At 41.5% G+C, this 18103-nt stretch overlaps 1 protein-coding gene across 1 annotated transcript; it reads left to right on the top strand.

Annotated features, from left to right (window-relative positions):
• Nucleotides 1–997: 997 nt before the first annotated feature.
• Nucleotides 998–17952, top strand: LOC107270763. Its single transcript, XM_015746085.2, has 4 exons — nt 998–1350; nt 14372–14632; nt 14712–14924; nt 15255–17952. The coding sequence occupies exons 2-4, from the start codon at nt 14378–14380 to the stop codon at nt 15591–15593; spliced, it is 807 nt and encodes a 268-aa protein (XP_015601571.1). The 5' UTR covers nt 998–1350; nt 14372–14377; the 3' UTR covers nt 15594–17952.
• Nucleotides 17953–18103: the final 151 nt, after the last annotated feature.

Here is an 18103-nt window from a genome sequence, read left to right as displayed (position 1 = left end):
GCGCATCCTTTCCATTAAACTCGACGCTCCACGTCGCAACGGCTTTTTTCGGGCAACTTCGAATTGACGCCGACTCTGAATCGCTTGTCATTTCTCCTTCCTCTCTCACTCTCTTTCACACTCACTACTTTTTACTTACCATTCGTCTTTACCAGCTGTCTGTTGCACTCTGCGACAATCCAACAAATAAAATACGGTTTGGAGGTTAATTTCCCTTGCGATCCGCTCCGAGCATCGTTCTTTTACTTGAAAGCACAGCGAAGAAATTTCATTCGTTGTTATCTATCGGACAGTGGCACCAATCAATCCAATTCCACTGTAACCAATGAAACATCACTTTAGAATAGCCAAGAATTCGATCCATCTTACAGTATACGCGTACACCTGGTAGTTACGCAAAATGACTCTGCATTCCGTATAGGAAATCATTCATGATAAATATAACGATACTGTATCTAATAGTAACTCACTGCTAGATCTAACGGTTTCCCATCTTAATCATTTATCCAATTTGTATACACTGAACACATCCCATAGGTTATTTACACTTTCATCAATAACGACTATACTGTACGCAGTGCCATTTACCAGGTATGCAGTACGTGTCTCAAAAAGAAACTACAGTTTAATGTAGAGTAAAGGAGCAACATATTTCCTCAAAAATACCTTTCAATGTCGAACGTATATTTTCCAACCTTAAGTCTATACGCACGCGTTTTCATACTGCGACAGTCCGTCCAAACCTTGCTTCCAGGTATCAAACCCGGCTTATTCCCTATAGTATGTACCACTGTACAGTATATGTTCGTAGTATCCAATCGTTTACACAGCATAGTATGCAGCAACGTGGAACCTTTGTAAACGTATATTGTGTGTACTGTATATACTGTATTGCCGTAACTGCTCTCTGTGATATGTAGTGTAATATTTGTGTTAGTGTGGTAATAATCCATGTAGATGTGTAGCGCTTTGAAGCAAGCGCGGGCGAGCAAGCGACCAGGTCGAGTCTGTCTTCGGAACAGCCAGTCAGTCGAACGGCACCCTTGGCACAGTGCGGATGTGCGCGTCGTATTTTTAAGGATCTACTTAACTTTTCTGTTTCTCGCCGTTTAATCAAACGAGTCTTACTGATTATTTACACAATTTTGCTCCTGTGTTGTTCCTGTGTCCTGTTATGTTGATAAACCTGGATTTATTTGATGGTGTTTATACAATAAGTGTAAAGATGCGCATTCTCTCACCTGCACAGCAGGCTTATGGATTTTGAATTACCGTTATTGACATTTTCATAATTTTGAAGAAGAAAAGCTACTACGGGATAAGGAATCGGAACAAGCACTTAGTATAAACGTAAGTATCTTGGAATTTGACTAATGTTCATTCGTCACTGTTTGACATTTCCTCAGAGAACAGGACAGGTCAGTTTCCTGCTTATGATTCTCATGAATTCAGTGGCGAAATGAGTTACGACATTGTTTTTTTATTTTGTCATGTTCCTTTATAAGCGTATACTATCAGTTGTCATTTTTCCCCCGTATACTGGGTTATGAAAGGTAAAACTGCAGAATACGACTTTTTTTCGAAGAGCTTTATTTAAAAGACAAACAATCCACAACTAACCTCAAAAAGGAGTCTTATTCGGTTGTTCAGCCAAATGGAACTTTCCCATTGCATTAACCTATACAAAATTTTGAAAATTTATTTAATTGTACTGGTACTGTATATACCTATAACTAACTGTATAAGAAGATCCTTGGGAGTTAAAGCTCGTTAGATACAGTTCATCCTCTTACTTTCCGTTAACGAGAGAAACAAAGCCGATTAACGATCAGAGCCATAATTCGTTATAATGAGAACTCGTTACTTTCCTTTCGAACATATTTATATTATGATAAAACTTCTCCTACCTGATAAGACAAGACGCATCAGATTCGTGTATTATTCCTATTGAATATTGAATCCTTTAAATGGACTTGATGTTTCCCAATCTCTAAGCATAGTACTAATGATCCAGGATAACAGCATCCAGCATCCACTTCATTTTAAATAATGGCATTAGGTTGCTTTATTAATAATTGTACGCTCATCTCTAATGTAAAATATTTCTCTAACCATCACAAGCGAAACTGACGTTAAACGATCAAAGAAAGTATCCAGGAGGAAAGTACTTCCGCCTACGCGTGTCTCTCGATTCGGATGGCAAAAGTTTCGCGGAAGTGACGTATTTGAGAATCGCGGGAACCCCGTGCAGTGAACCGGAAATGCGATAAAAGGTACTGCACGAACGTCAAGATACATTGTTTATAATTAAAAGGAAATAATAACTATACAGTTCATTATCTCCCACCCATTGTTCATCTCGTTACCCGTTATCATTGTCTCTGATATTTTATCAAGTACGGAAATAAGAGTGTAAAAAATTTAATTAACAAAAAATAAATCAAGCGCTATCTCTTATGCAGTAAACTTTGCAAATAATAAATTTATATTACGCACCCTCTTAACTCCATTTCAATATATTTTCATTCGGAGTCACGCGAATCGATCGATCGGACAAGCGATTGAACGAAAAATTTGCATAGGACATTTCGTGCGAGTCGTGCATACGATCGGATTATTTACAATATATATATATAGAGAAATAGGGGAAGGTTAGACGAAGAGATGAGAATAAAAAAAAGATATAATAAAAAGTAAAAATAAAAAATAGCACGAGCACCGCATAACCTGCTGCAGGGTCGATATACATATAAAAATGGCCCCTCGGCGTATATGGAAATTAGATCAGTGTGTCACGCACATGTGCACGTATGTCATTACGATGGCTGACCTAACGAAATTGAGGATCCATGAAATCAGCAGATAAACCAATCGATTCTCTGTCGGTAAAGATAAGAGAATTCATCGAGGGCACCATTTGGAGAAAGCCAAGGGGAGATGATATTTTATTGCAATTTTCTTTCCTCTTATCCTTTTTCTTTTTTTTTTCATGCATATTCTATTATTCTTTCTCCCTCTGACTTGAAGGTATTTCGTTTTCCATATTTCCAATTAATATCAACACGAAGTTTCGTATGAAAATAATTTCAAAGAATGTATACAAAAATTTGTTTCGCCCCACTTGTATCTTTTTTGACAGTCTGCGTCTTGGTGAATTTATTCTACTTAAATTTTGCAGATATTCAAATTATCAAAAAAAAAAAATTCTTTTATTCCTTATTTACGTAAGTTGACTAAATTGCCGAATGATATATTAGTAACAGGACAAGGCTTCTTCCATATCCGCTAATTGCATAGTGTCTTAAGTGAGTAACTTTATGGTATGATAAATTCTAGGCTGTATATGACTACGTATCATACAGTGTACACAAAGGCGTGACCGCAGCTATTCCTATGAATTAAGCCTGACGCACACGTAAGGTATCATAGAACGTCCGTGTTAACGTTCAGCCAGTTTTATAAAAAAAAAATATATATATGGATGCCATCAAGAACTCAGCAGTGAATAAGGTGAACAAATTTAATTGGCATAAATTCACCGGACATTTCTCCAACGGCCATATGGATACGACAGACGTCAATGTACTAGATCCAATAATTTCGGCAGATCGTTCCCATTAATTAAGCGCTATTCCAATTAAGGTGAACATATCGAGAAACGACTGATCTACCGAGAGTCAAAAAATAATTTGACTAAATTCAGGGTCGACAAACTCTTACGAGACACACGAGTCACGTGAGCTCTCTGTCGGAATCTTATCAAAGAATCAACACGATAAAATAATAATTTCACGAATTTACCTCAACAGTGTGAAATAAGACGATGCACCGTAATCTGTTATCGAATTGGAATTTCGTTAGCTAGATTATGCGAGTTATGAGTAACCCATGTAATCATTATGGATAGTCCACGCGCACACGGCATTATGGTAATGTTTTCTATGCGCATATGCATATATACCATATATTTGTCATATACGTGCGTATACACATGTGACGACCATTTACCTAACTACCAGACGATATTCGCTGCGTTGCCATATCTCTATGTTTATGTCCTTCTAGGATAATGGATCGGCATAATTTACTAGTATATAGATATATTCGTATTGTGTTACGAGTATATGGATATATATGTATATATGTCATGTGTGCACGTTGAAACAGTTGGAGGATATACGAGGACGAATGGAAGAATGAATTGTTACACCTTGGACGTCCAGTTAATCACGTTAACAAGCCTGTTTCCAAGTTCTTCAATATTCTAGTTCTATATATTTTAATATGACATGGCAGTTTGTATAAGTATATTTTCTTGGTAATACATATATATAAAGGTCACGAAGACGGAGAAAACGTGGCTGGTCATAGTTCACGCGCTGTGCCACTAATGGCGCTTACTTACCTGCTGATCAGTTTTATTGGTAATAAAAGACACGCAGGCTGTTTAGTAGAGATCGTATTGGACGATCGATTCGGATGTGAATGGAGCTCGAGGATAAATTTCTTTTTTTAATTGGGTAAATTAGACTGTAGATTGTCTGGTTGGCACTATGCGTTTTAGTTGTTGGGGACAATTTTTGCGAAATTAATGAAATCGATGTCAAGAGTGAATTAGTGTCAGTTGTTTGGTGTCGTCTAATGAACGTCAGCTGACGTCTGGTCCAGTGGTGATTTTGAGGTTAACATCTTACGTGCTGGAATTTAAAAAATTAGAGTTCCTTTCGCATCCAGCAAAATTCTATAGTTCCTGATGGTTTTAAACGATAGTTTTGGTTTTTTACAAAAAAAAAATAAAATTTATCAAAATGAGACGCTAACTTCGGGTCCAGCGGGAACTACGAAGTCAACATCCTATGTGCTGGAATTAAAAAAAAAAGGCTAAAGTTTCCTTTCGCATCCAGCAGAATTCTATAGTTCCCGATGGTTTTTAACGAGAGTTTCGGTTATTTATCAAAAGAAAAACGGCATTAGATCGCCGTCGTAATTTTGGAGAAAAAAAAAAGAGAAATATGGAAATTCGAAATATCGTTGTCGAAAATAAATTGCACAAGATGGCGGTGGGTATTGGTAGCGTCTTTTCGGAACGTATGGTTAACCTACTATAAATGCAAAGCCTGTACTGGCTTTAGCGTCCGGTATGTAATTTGCGGGTAGAACTTAAAACGCTCCTGCGAATGAAAAAGCCGCGACCGGTCAAAAAGGAAATCTTGGACATTTTTTTTTATGTCTTTTGGATTGAGGTTGCAGCGCGCGTGCGCGGCTTATGCAAAATCTTGAGTCTGGTTAAGTGTATATAATACGTAAGTGAGGGGAACCCGGTACGAGTCAGGCCCCCGGGGACTGCTTTCTCGGTTCGTTGACCGATATCTTCGGTTTTTTTAATTAAAAAAAATTTGTCTTCATTTTTTATCCGATACCATTCAGTTCTCTTCCTTTTCGCGATATATCCCCACTCCGTGCGATTCCGAGGACTCGCGCTCCCAGGACGTTTGGAGGAAAATTAGTTTTCTTAACTACACAGCGGTACGTAACAGCCCGGACTGTTTTCATTGGCGCCTGATTCTGCTCTAATGGTAATAAACTCGGGTCTATTAAAGTGCCGGTAGAATCATAACGTCAGACTACAAAGGCAGTTTGAAATTGCATTGCTAGACGCAGGTGCGATATATTCTTAATCTACTAATACGTAAAAATGTCATTGGACACGTGGAACTGTTGAAAATTGATCAAAACAATTTGTCGATAAAATCATAGTATAACGATAGTAATACAAATTACAAAAAAAATCATTACCCAAGTGACTTCATACGTCCCTGTGTAATCGATGTCCTTTTTCTTTGTATTTACCCATAAATGACTCAAGATCCTCCCTTTTCGAGAGACACTTAAGCTCCCACGCTATACAGACGAAAGTATTTATAAGAAGAAAGTATTTTTCAAGATCCCAAAATGAGCTCCTTGTCAAATGACAACGTGTTAGGCATGAATGGTGCGGATATAATCCTGAAAATTAATATTTCCCAGGACTGAAGGAGTATGGACCTGGTACCGTTGTCCCACGTTCACCCCTCTCGGTTCAACCCCCCTGTCCACCCCTCGATCCAGCCCTCCCTTCGCCACTGTTAATATCCCCGACTCTCACAAGCCACGACGTAGCTGTCATGCTTGGCATTTTTTACTGATGACACGGCTAATCCTTTCTTGATCCTCTGGTTGTGCCCTCGGCCATTTTTTTTTTAACGCAGAAAAAAAGATTTTCACTCGTTGTAAAAAAGTGACAAAATTTTTACCTGGACCGATGATTTTCTTTTTTCACGCAATTCATCTACCCAGCATCATCGATGATGGGAACGATAAGAAGTTAATGTCACGTTAGAATGTTTGGTCACGATGACTTTGTACTATAACGCGGAGGTTTGATTTATTAATATAAACTGCGCGTCACATATGCCACGACCTAGAAAATCCGATTTTTCTATCAAGAGTCAATCGCCTGATGGAATTCGTCATTGAGGATTTCACCAAGATAACGTCCTATATACTTCGTCGTATCTTTTCGCGACCGACCAAAGACGTTCTTTTATGATAATTGAATTCTTAAGGCTTCATCGTCCTATCGATTACGACCGTCGTGTCACTATTGTTAATACGCGTTTAGGAATTACAGTTCGCCGTCCTACCGGCAGTCTCGATCGGCTGACCTGAATGTCAAAAAAAAATGCAATAACCAATAAGCAACGAGTGCAGTAGCATGGTAACGCAACGCTGCTGGAATTCGCAACGTTAACGAATCCACAAGTAACAGTGTCGACAGCGACAAAGACAAGGGCGGCGAAAGTCGAGCAGGCGATTTTCAAAGTGCGCAGCGATATCGCTTCAATGAGAACGAGAACCGGTAGGACTGAAATGCAGGAGCGCAGTCCTTCCGGCAGGTAAACACAACTGCTCGGCTGATGATGAATCTTGGGTTTATCGATACCTGGTATCAGGCTGAGGTTGCTCGGCGGGAATGTCAAGACCCTGAAACCTCGTTATGGCCGTGGCAGGACGACGACGTTCCGGGTAGTCGGAACGTGTAGAGACTCTTGAATCCGAAGAGACAATCTGATCCGATCCTTACGAAAACTCAATGAAGAAAATCTGGAGTTTCCAGGTCGCTCGTTCTCGACCGACAAGAAACGAATTCCGGACTCCTCGCACTGGTGCATCCAAGTCACGCTTCCGCGGAACACCTAACACCCACTCGTTTCTGGGTTTTTGCATTAGCCGTTGTAACCCTAACTGTGTCAAGACTGTAAATCGATCGATATTGAAAGAAAAATTAGTTCAATGCTTTAAAAAAATATTACCCGCTCCCATTGATCACTCTGGGTACTACAGTGATCCTGGGGCATGTCCTGAGGTCGCTATAGTTTACTTCCAGTGCCAATTTGAAGAGATCTTCATGAGACTAGACACTCTTAATTAATCATTAGCGTCCCCATTAATTCATTAATGCCTCTTGACCCCTGGGGGTCTGTTCCACATCCGGTTTAAAGACAGCCGGAGCAGATGATACCAACTTGCTTCATTTGGGATCAAGTCGTGTTTTCTCTGGGAGTGCATTTCTCAAAGCTTCCTCGAGGTAGCTCATACCCAACGCTTGTAACAGTTTCGGCTGATCTGACTGATTAGGCTGACCCAGGAACAATTTTCATCTCGAAGCATACGTCGCCGTCAGAGTGCACCTGACGTTCCCAGATCAGCCATTTTTCTCTCGTATCGATTATCCAGTTCCAGAAATCGGCCATTGTTGAAAATCGTTCTATGCTCCGCACAATGGGTCACTGAGCAAAGTCCATTTTTACCCAGGAACACTGAAGTCATCTTTGCAAATGACTAATACGGGTAATACGTACCAGGCAGCTTCCTTAAAGACTTTACGACTTTGTTTGTTCCCAGATGTTATTGCAATTTAGGTTAGGTTGGGTTAACCTGACAATCTCAATTGGATGACGCTATCCAAAACGTAGGTTGAAATCGAAGCCACGTGCCTTGTCTGCGATTTCTCAATAAAAATCATCGTCGCTGCGCGCGTCACATTTCCTCGTGATAAACAATGCTGTGCCGGTTACACGTGCGATTATGTCACTCGCGCATGCGCAGCTCTCACCGCCTTCAGACTTAATCGACTTCCTCGGGAGGCGAACGGTGACTTCATCCTTCTGGGAAACCAGTACTGCTTTTCAATTAACTCAATGTCGACTCGATGTTTCTCCGGCATAGTGAATGACGATGACTCGCCTAGACGTGCGACTCCGATGCACCTAAATTACTATATATGTATATATAGCCTGAAATCACGAGGTACGATCCCAGCCTACGTGAGGGACCTTAAACGATGACTAAGGATCTAGGCAGCTGACAATCGGAGAAGAAAATTAATACGTCGGATCGATCCACTCCGAACTGGTCGAGAATGATTTTACACAGTAGTGACGTCGGTGATCTGAGATTCGTCATTGAGCGATGCACGGGTATCTGTAAAAAAAAAAAATTATTAAAATCCCAGAAACTCGGATACATCGGACTAATACGTGTATACGATCTTTGGATAGCTCAGAATCCTTACATGAGAAACAAGTATTGCCAGGTGGAACGTGAACGTTATCGTTAAGCTGCATCCACTACCGTACGTAGAAATGACATTCGTGCTGGCAACCATTAAGCTTCCGAGACTCGTTCGGTACGAGTCGAATCGATCCCGCGTATCTTAAACTCGACTTCTCCGTGAACTTAATTTTTTTATTTCTTCTTTCGCCTCCTTCCTCTTCTGATACCGTGGAAACCATCGCCTACCGTCTTCCGCCATCTTGCTACTAACTAGCGGCAACCTAACGAACCCCCCCAGTCTTCGTACCAAAAGACGTCTTAAAAGAGATTGCCGAACAAGACCCGAACTCGTTTTGCATCTTCGCCAACCGCAATCGGTAATCAAGTCGCGCATTATTCAACGACTTTTATTCGCATGACGATTCATCGGGTTGAGTCACGCTCGAATAAATCGCGTTTAATAGTTTTACGTCTGGCTGTACCTATATATTGTATTTACCGGAGACATTAAAGTATATATATATATATTTAAATATGCTTGGCTGCCACAGAGATTCTTATTGCAAATCGATTTCAAGCGCCACTGCCATCCTCGATAAGGACTGAAAAGATCAGTAGAGTATAGAGCGTCCTCGACTGTGGCTTTGTCAGCCTCCTGGTGGCGAAGTTCGGAACTCCCAATGCGTCCACAAGGACTGTCAGTGCTGATAAACGAACCGGAGATGCGTTCGCAATTGCGGCCGAATAGCCAGACTTCCATTGGAGTTTGACAATAATACGTAATGGCTTTTAATATTCAAGCACGATATCATCGAATCGAATTACCTGACCGTAGCTAATTAAAATTCATTAGCGCGACCTTAATCGTTTGGCTCGAACGCATATCGATTACGATTTCAAATTTTAGAAATTTTCAACGTAGCCTTTTGTTATGCTCGTATCGACCATTCAATTTGTTTTTATATTTCTATCCCAACAAACCAGCTCCTATCTGTAGTATTTAATTACTCGTGTTTCGTGTTAATTTTTTTTTTATTTCACGTACAGTATTCTGTAGTCTGTATTAATTTCCAATATGAAATTGGAATTTTTCATTGATCCGTTGTTATTACCCAACCGGTCGTCAACTCTCGAATAATGTTGATGCGCACAATGGGAGATGTACACAAGTCATGTACCTAGAGTATCTCTATGGTGTGTGTATATATATATATATATATACATAAATATAATCTAGTGTCACATCCAGCCGCGAAAGTATATAACTCGTAGAGAACAAGGGGTATTCTATAGTGCGCATTACGCTATCCAGCACTCCATGCGCATCCGTGACATATCACGACCGCGCGTACCGTACAGTAATCTTCGTTAAATTTATTCGCCCATGAGATTCTCATTGCGAGAGATCATCAGTAACGCTTTTCGGACGTTGATTTACAGTTAACCCGAAGAGTCAAAGTTATCCGAATAGGAGTGACCCGGCTAATTTGTATCCGTAGCCGTATTAACGCGTGCTTACCGTTATCGTCCGCGTCTTATGGGAGCGAGTTTAAGTCACCGCCATTTTGAATTTCGATGCAACTTCAATCGACATCCTTAACGTCAGAACATAAAAAAACGAGCGGAGTCAGTGAACAGTCTCATAATATTTCATTCCGTCATTATTGTTTCAGATACTAGAGACCATTAAGGAAATTGAAAAGTTTGTCTTCCGCGTTGCAGCCTAAGTTAAAACGACGTCTACTGGCTGTCCCATAGAACTCATCAATGTATAAAGCTAGCTTACCCAGCATTCCACTTCCTTCCAGACTCCAGTACCTTCGATTCCATTTATCACTGTGCTTACCCGACGTCTGTAGTTTGATGCCAAAAACAAAAGTTACCGAATTCACTTTTCCAGTATCGCCATATTCAAAATACGAGTCAATCTCAAAGTTCGCATCGTTAGGAATTCGTTTCGCGATGTCAAAGTTATGAAAAAAGCGCTGCGAGCATCAGACCGCAAATAGCCACTTTTAAACGACACTCCCAAACACAAGACGTCACAAGGAACGTCATCTCTTACCCTATACAAGCTTGGCAACCATTGTCCTCCGTCGCCATTGTAAAAAGAGAAATTCGTCCTCCATTCATTCCAGACCGATAGAACCTTCAGTCAGTCTCTCGAGCGGCAAAACGTGCTACGAGAAGACGAGCGCACAGGAAGACGTAGGTATTAGGAAAAAAGAAAACTAACCTCAAAACTTCTTCGGCACTCGGCCACGTGTCTGTGGCAATGCCCATTAGTGTCTATTCCGTGTAATATAACAGCGACTGAAATCTGACATTTTTCTTCCCACGTGACAAAGAAATGTGTACTCTCGATTTCTCCAGGAATATCCAGGCATATCGAGAGAGATACTGTTATAATTCTCTTTCATCTCGCCTCTCTCTCTCACTCTCCCGTAGACAAACACAACGCCGATACTCCTACGCTCTTATCGCACGTTCCTGAATCACACGTCGCACACGTGTTCACTACGGTTCGTGCCAAAGTACTAATAGTATCTTATGTACTTCGTAAGAATATAGGTGTACGTGCATAAATCCAATGCACGTAACAATGCGCTTTATGCACGAATACCCGATATCGTTCGCAGCGCATTAACGTAAATCGAAAACTACATAACCTACATCCGTGGATAATCTCTTACTCACTGCCGATCCACGACAAAGACCAGAAACTTCGGTACTGTTGACACCCGGCTGAATCCCATCAGACTTTTCCTCCTTCTCTAACTCATACCTTTTGTCAAACAAAGAAACCCCGAGGAGTCGCGCGCAACCCAGATCCAGGGACGTATACGTCAAGGGTCCCTATTTTAAAGCGGGCTAAATTTTTTTAACTAAAAAAAATTTTTTTTCTTCTCAAGATACTACGGAGCCAATTAACGGATCGTACTCGTGACGTAGAGTACTTCGTCGGATGACGACATCGACCATGCTGGGATACTTACGTTCATTCACTCTTGCAATTACGCGCTCTGCTCGCCGTTCACTTACTCGTTCAGTCGGTTACGGTATTTCAGTCGGCCTCTCAGTTCGTCTGACAGTGACGAATTCACAGCGTTACTCGTACTTGTATACTCGGCGTTAATCTTACTGATATACTTAATGAGGATTAGTATTTTTGGAAGGCTGTGTTACTACCCACGTCTGGTATGTCACTCTTCTCGAATGCAATTAACACGACCCACCAATCACGCTCGTTGGACGCTCCTGTCCTACGTGGTTGTATATAGATATAGTCTTACGTATACTCAACGTATATGCTTATTATTATTTTTATTAATCATGCCCCGTAATCAGTAATAAAAGCGTTATGGTTTCTATTACCGCGAATATTCATAGATATTTTGATTTTCTCTTAGCAACGATTTTCCAGCGAAATTAAAGCTCCCAAGGTACCCAAGAAAATAGCGCCAACTTCGTAACTCGCGATGCATTGTTCGCTTATGGCGACGCGCAAAGAACGGCTAGTTAGACCTTCAGATCGCTCAGTTGGAAATCCTAGGTTAACAAGACCCAGTCTTGTCCACGGACAGATATGCTCCGTTAGCCCATTGTCCACCAGTATCAACGAACCTAGTATTTACTATTTGCCAGTAGTCAATCGGGCAGAACGGTGACTGTCCTCCCCCACCTGTTCGTCATTTAGTATGCATACAGTAAGAAACCATTATGACCGTGATCAGAGGAAGTATACATTCCAGAGGCAAATGACTCATTCTCATTGACACTTAATTTTATTATTATCACGCGCTGAATTAGCGGTACGAGTATTCTGGCTGTATAAAATAATCATAATGGCTGCTCGATACATTTTTCAACTCACTGATTGCACGTTCCATATTTATCCCGAAGGTGTGGGTTACATTATCTTGAGAATGCGTGGAGGTCGGTATCTCCGAAGCATACTCTTCAGCAGTCTGGACGATGGACTTCCGGTGTGCGTTTCGCACGATGTACGCATAGCAGGAGAGCTCGTGTTTCAGTTTGTATCGTTATAGGTATACAGTGAGTGTACAAGGGTGGGTACGGGTATCGGCATGACGTCATAGCATTTCCAAAAGGTTCATATCGCCGTTATACTACAGTTCGTATACCTTGTATACGGTATAATGTGTATGCAGGCGTATTGGGCGAAACTATCGACACTTTAGGTTGGACGAAATTTCTTGCAGACCGGAAACCTTCGGGCAGTCGTCGATATACGTGTTAATTTCGTTGCTCGAGATATTTCGGTATGTGGTCTAAAGATGATCGATATGGTCAAGGGAATAATTAAGGCGATTCTCAATTACGCGAATGTCTAAGAAAGTGTCGCCCGTTGAGAACGACGGCTCGTGTTTTAACGTTAAGCTTCAATTACGGGTTCCCAGACTTTATCAAGCAGGGCCTACGCTTACTGGCTGATTAGCTCCCGTCGCTCGTTGCACGTAAGACTTGCGTCATCGTCGCGACCCCATTTATTACCCTGACAGGGTGCAGTAGCGATTGAGGAAGTGAAATGGGAATTTCGGTAGCTGGTAAGTGAAATGGGGTAGTTGATGGTTTTTGAAAGGCTTGTCTAAAAATAGATCTTGGTATATCATTTATCAAGGGAACTGTAGATTTTCATTATAATAATGAACGGCCGAATGGTCGCTGTGTGTACTCGCCTTAAACTTAATAGAGTTAAACCACGTGGTTTTTGGGAGCGCCCTGAAAGGTTCCTGCCCCTTCGATCCAAAAAATTTTTCCAAATTTCCCATTTTTCAGCTTTCCAATTTTCAAAATTCTCCCCCCCCCCACTCTCTTTCTCTCAAAAATCAGGTCACGGCTATTAATAGAGCAGTCACGCCGCACAATACAGACCGAAGAATCGATAAAGATTTGTAAACGTCACTGCGGATCCAGGATTCGTCGTTTTTGCTTCGAGGTTACATTACTGTTTTATTGACATTCAAATAACCGATATGCCGTGCACGATAGGACGAAGGCGGAGATTGATATCGCAGTGACACGTCATCGCCAACAGGACAAAGAACATTATACCTTCGAGCCTCAGGCAGCCCTATGCGTGTCCGACATTCTCGTGCAACGGGGTGCACGGAATTCATCTTAAGCAGCCGCCATAAATCACTCAAATTTCATGCGCGAAACATGAATATCTTACAAACATCACGCACGGCTAATATTTTCTATAAGTAAACCACCCTCGAGAATTCACTTATACACCGTGTACATAAATAAAACCCGATGCCGTACCTAGCCCGGTGACTCTAACTTAGGCACTTAGGCTACGTTCCTTAATCTTTATAAAAGAATAGCATATCGAACCCGAGCTCCTACCTACCAAGGAAAATCGAAAGTAAGCCAGAGACGCATAAAGAATTTTTAGCCATAGACCCTAACCTGAGCTCATCGCAGGAAACGCATTGTCACGCGAAACTGGATGCACCGGAAGTGTCCAGTCGACTAAAACCACAGTAGTACAGTGACTTGGGAAGTTTCGTGTTTCGTGGTGAATGTTCGCCAATAATAATAACAACAGCAGTGATTAAGGGTACCCAAGCCATTAGACGGCCCTGACGACACGGGCCTCACACTTCTTAACGAGCTCTATCCTCCTCCTGGCCAATTATTCGGCCCTGTAGTTAACCCGCGGCCAAATTGCCACCGGGAATCGGAACGGAACGAGAAGTGGAGTAGAAATGCCCTGGACCAGGTGCCGTATATTATATTTTGATTCCAGGTCAAAATGAACGGACCGGTCTACGCGTCATCGTGTCCGGCCCTGCAGTCCAACTTGTCCCTGCACAGTTCATCGTACTACAGCGAGTACAGCGGTGCCACCAGGAGACGACTGTCTTCTACGGGGGAAGCAGACACTTCGGCTACCTCGAGCTACGAGGGCAGCGACAGTTCGGAGAACAGCGACGAGACACGCTTGGATCCCGTCAGTCAGCTGGAACGCGAACAGCTGGAGACCTTCTTCAGGGGTCTGAAGTCTCAGGTAGGTGGAACCCTGAAATCAATAAGATCGATAAGTTCGATCGATTTTTTAACAAACCTTCTTCACTATTGGCATTTAGGTATTCGTATGCGAATCTCTGGCGAACTTGTACCTGGGTAGCGCCTCTCAGACGGAGACCTGGGAGCTGCGGTTCACGGGGATACCGGTGGTCGTCCTGGACTTGGGCGAGACCAGATCAAGATCCAAGAGACGCATTCAAATTCTATTGGCTGAACGCGGCACCTGCTTCACACTTTGGAGAGAAACTATCGATAATCTTTCCTCGTATAAGGCGAGTATTATTTGCCCTAACCGTGTGATCATTCCTGGCAGTGATTTCGGAACTTTGCTTGGGTACCGGTTCCGTACGAAACGGAGAACCGGATGTGACTTTTGGTACGGTGTGTAAGGAGTCGTTGTACTGTGACGTAAATACGCTGACTACGAGACGGTACCGCGATACGCAGTTCCTGCGCTCAATTTACGTTGCTGCCAATCCGAACGAGGCTCCGATTTCTAAGCTGATGACGCACCGTCTCTAATTACTATTGCGAGCGTATTTTATTAGGAACAATAGTTACCGTACTCATATTGTTATTCAATTTTTTATTGTCATCCGCAGGTGTCTGGACCAGCGTTTCACACCATGTGTCTCTCGTCGGATCACACGCGTCTGGCTGGACTGAGCTTCGACAATTCAAAGGCGGCTAATGATCTCTGGCAACACATAGAACGTCTGGTGTCGTGCCCTGAAAACATAAGCTTATCGGTACCGGGAAAGAAGAAGAAGAAACCGGCCCAGAAGAAGATCATCTTACCTGCCAAGAGCAACATCAGCCAGCCCTGTCAATTTCAACACGTGACCAGCGTTGACGCTGCTGATAGATCAAGATACTTCTCACTGCAGACCCTGGTACCAGCCTTGAGCGAACTCGAGAATTCACTGGAAGCCACGTTCTAGATTTCACTAGACTTCAAAATATCCCTATAATGCGTTCACGTCATCTGACTACTCTAAAGGATAACTAAGCTGTTGTTAATCTACGATTTTCCATCTTTTTTTTTTTTTATTTAGAACTCTGCGCGTTTATTATTAAGTCACTAGTATCGGCTTTTATTTTTAAGTTATACCTAGGACGTTCTAGGGACATTCGAGCGACTGCCGAAAACACTCTATGGTTTCCATAACAGGATCTCATTGTAATACCGAGTATGGAACGCTAGGTATATTATGCTAGTGACAGTCAGATGTCATGTTTCATGAAAATTAATGAGAAATAGGCGATAAGCATCGTCCTATTGAAAACAATCAAAAACCACGATATATACATGTATGTTGTCTTAAGCGGAGCAAAGAAACCCGGATGGTTCACCAGTTCCACACATGAGACACTCGTCTCAAAAGAGGCACACACGAGTCGTATAAGTTTACTTTATGGGATCCAATTGAGGAGCATGTGGGTCTCATGTGTACGCGACTGCATCTGTTCTGGTTCCGTGAGGCCATTGGCCACTGAACCGTGCGTTTGGATTCTTAAGATGCTTTTTCAAGTTTACCGCTTCCGGCTCCACGAGATTGTCCCAAGGTCTAATCGAATTTCGCGCTCTTTGTAGGAACCGGAAATTGGTTGAACTCGACGGATGCGGCGGGAAGTTTGAATAAACGTAAATAATAAAAAATTAATTAGAAAACGCATGAGACTGCACGTCGTACTAGTGCTATGACATCATACTGTCGTCATTGTCGTCGCCCGACTCGTCGCGTCAATTGTGATTGCGACATCCGCGGGCACGAGAGTCGCTCGTCGCGATACTTCAAATTGTCGCGGCGGCTTTAAGTGACTCGTTAAATTATAAATGACATATTACATATATATATATATATATATGAGGTTATCAAGTCGCGTGAACTTTGCTTTCATTTGTCGCGTCAACAGCCTTGTTGGGGATTCGTACAAAAGGCTTTAAGGATTCGGTAATCGAATGGAAACATGTAAATCACCGACATAATCGCGACTATGAAAATTAATCATACCGGTTTTATGTATATACATAAATCAATGTCAATGATATATACAACAGTCTAATCTATCAAATGATACAAATTACAAGTTACGTTACACATGTATAACACGATAGAAATAAGTTATTATGCATGCTACGTTGAGAATGATTAATATCTTGTAACGATGAAGAAAAGAAAAAAAAAAAATTGGAAATAGTAGCCACAAAACCTCCCGAGAGGGATTCCATTAATAGATGGAATTAGAGACGTAGACTATTACGAAGCTTTCGATCTTGCCTCGAGACGTACTGTTTTAGAATATCATTGGAATATGAAAAAAAAAAATCTTTTTCGAATCTTTTCGATTATATTTTATCGCGAGATTATACTGCGTACGAATATTCTCGAGATGCGTCGTGCTTCGTGGATGTTGATTCCAGCAGCCCACAAGAAGACTGGTATTACCATCTTACGATTTAGCCATAGTATTATTTTTACTTTGTTTTATCTAGTAAAAGTTTCATCTCGTTCGTTTCGTCGTGCGACGAGCCTTGAATTACTGTATTTGTTATATTCATTTATTTCGACTTTCATGAATCATCGGGTACGTTTACCAGCATGGATTTATTATTAGTAATAAGTAAACGCAGAGGCGTCACTGTTATCGCGCAATGTAAACCTTCTTAAGGATCGTTTTCAATCAAACTTATCGTTATCTTATCAGTGTCGAGGAAATATTGTTAAGGAGAGCCAAAACTCGTATGTTCTGTCTTAATCGAAGTCTGTAACTTTTAAAGCGTACTCAGAACTTTTGTGCTGGTTTCAGCAAATCTTACGTGCCCAGTTCTTCCCACTAGTTGTCAGACACAAAGTTCCATAAGGCTGTTGGGCCCCTTATTTATTAGCATCTCCTCGGTGGTTTTATATAAATCCTTTCTGCGTAGGGAAAACACGCGACCAACTCGTAGAACTTATGAGAAAATATGTATCCTCGTTTAACAATAGGCATCGTATGACTTATTTTTTATGTCTCCTTGTCAATCACGCTTTAAGATGTATTTTTGGAATTGATTATTAAATCGAAAGGGACGCGTGAATTCCCTATGGATTTTTAAATTTGTATGCTCATCTTGGCACTCTTTCTCTCCGTTTATCATTAAAATATTTTGTTTATCTACGACTGTGATATAAATATATTTGTAACGTTACGTTTGGTAACCCATTATCCACAGTAATCGATCATTCTAGCTGATAAGTTTGTCACTTTCGTTATAGTGATGTAACGATTGCCCTAATAAAATGTCTGTAATTCGGATTTAGGTTGGTTTTATACTCATATACGGTCATGCAAGCGGTGAGCAAGCTCAGTGGATGATACGGAAAGACAACCCCCGATACCATGTTCTATACGTGTAGCTACTCTACAGGGTCACTACCCTTATATGACTACTCAACTGAATATGCTG

The sequence above is a fragment of the Cephus cinctus genome, unplaced genomic scaffold (genome assembly GCF_000341935.2).
Source record: "Cephus cinctus unplaced genomic scaffold, Ccin1 Ccin1_scaffold0814, whole genome shotgun sequence".
NCBI classification, from domain to species: domain Eukaryota; kingdom Metazoa; phylum Arthropoda; class Insecta; order Hymenoptera; family Cephidae; genus Cephus; species Cephus cinctus.
Note: the sequence above shows the minus strand (reverse complement) of the source record. Positions and strands in the feature narration are given on the sequence as shown.

Coding starts and splice junctions, on each gene's coding strand:
- LOC107270763 (XM_015746085.2), top strand. CDS start 14,378: ATGAACGGACCGGTCTACGCGTCATCGTGTCCGGCCCTGCAGTCCAAC. Junction 14,633..14,711: donor TCAGGGGTCTGAAGTCTCAG/GTAGGTGGAACC, acceptor ATTGGCATTTAG/GTATTCGTATGCGAATCTCT. Junction 14,925..15,254: donor ATAATCTTTCCTCGTATAAG/GCGAGTATTATT, acceptor TGTCATCCGCAG/GTGTCTGGACCAGCGTTTCA.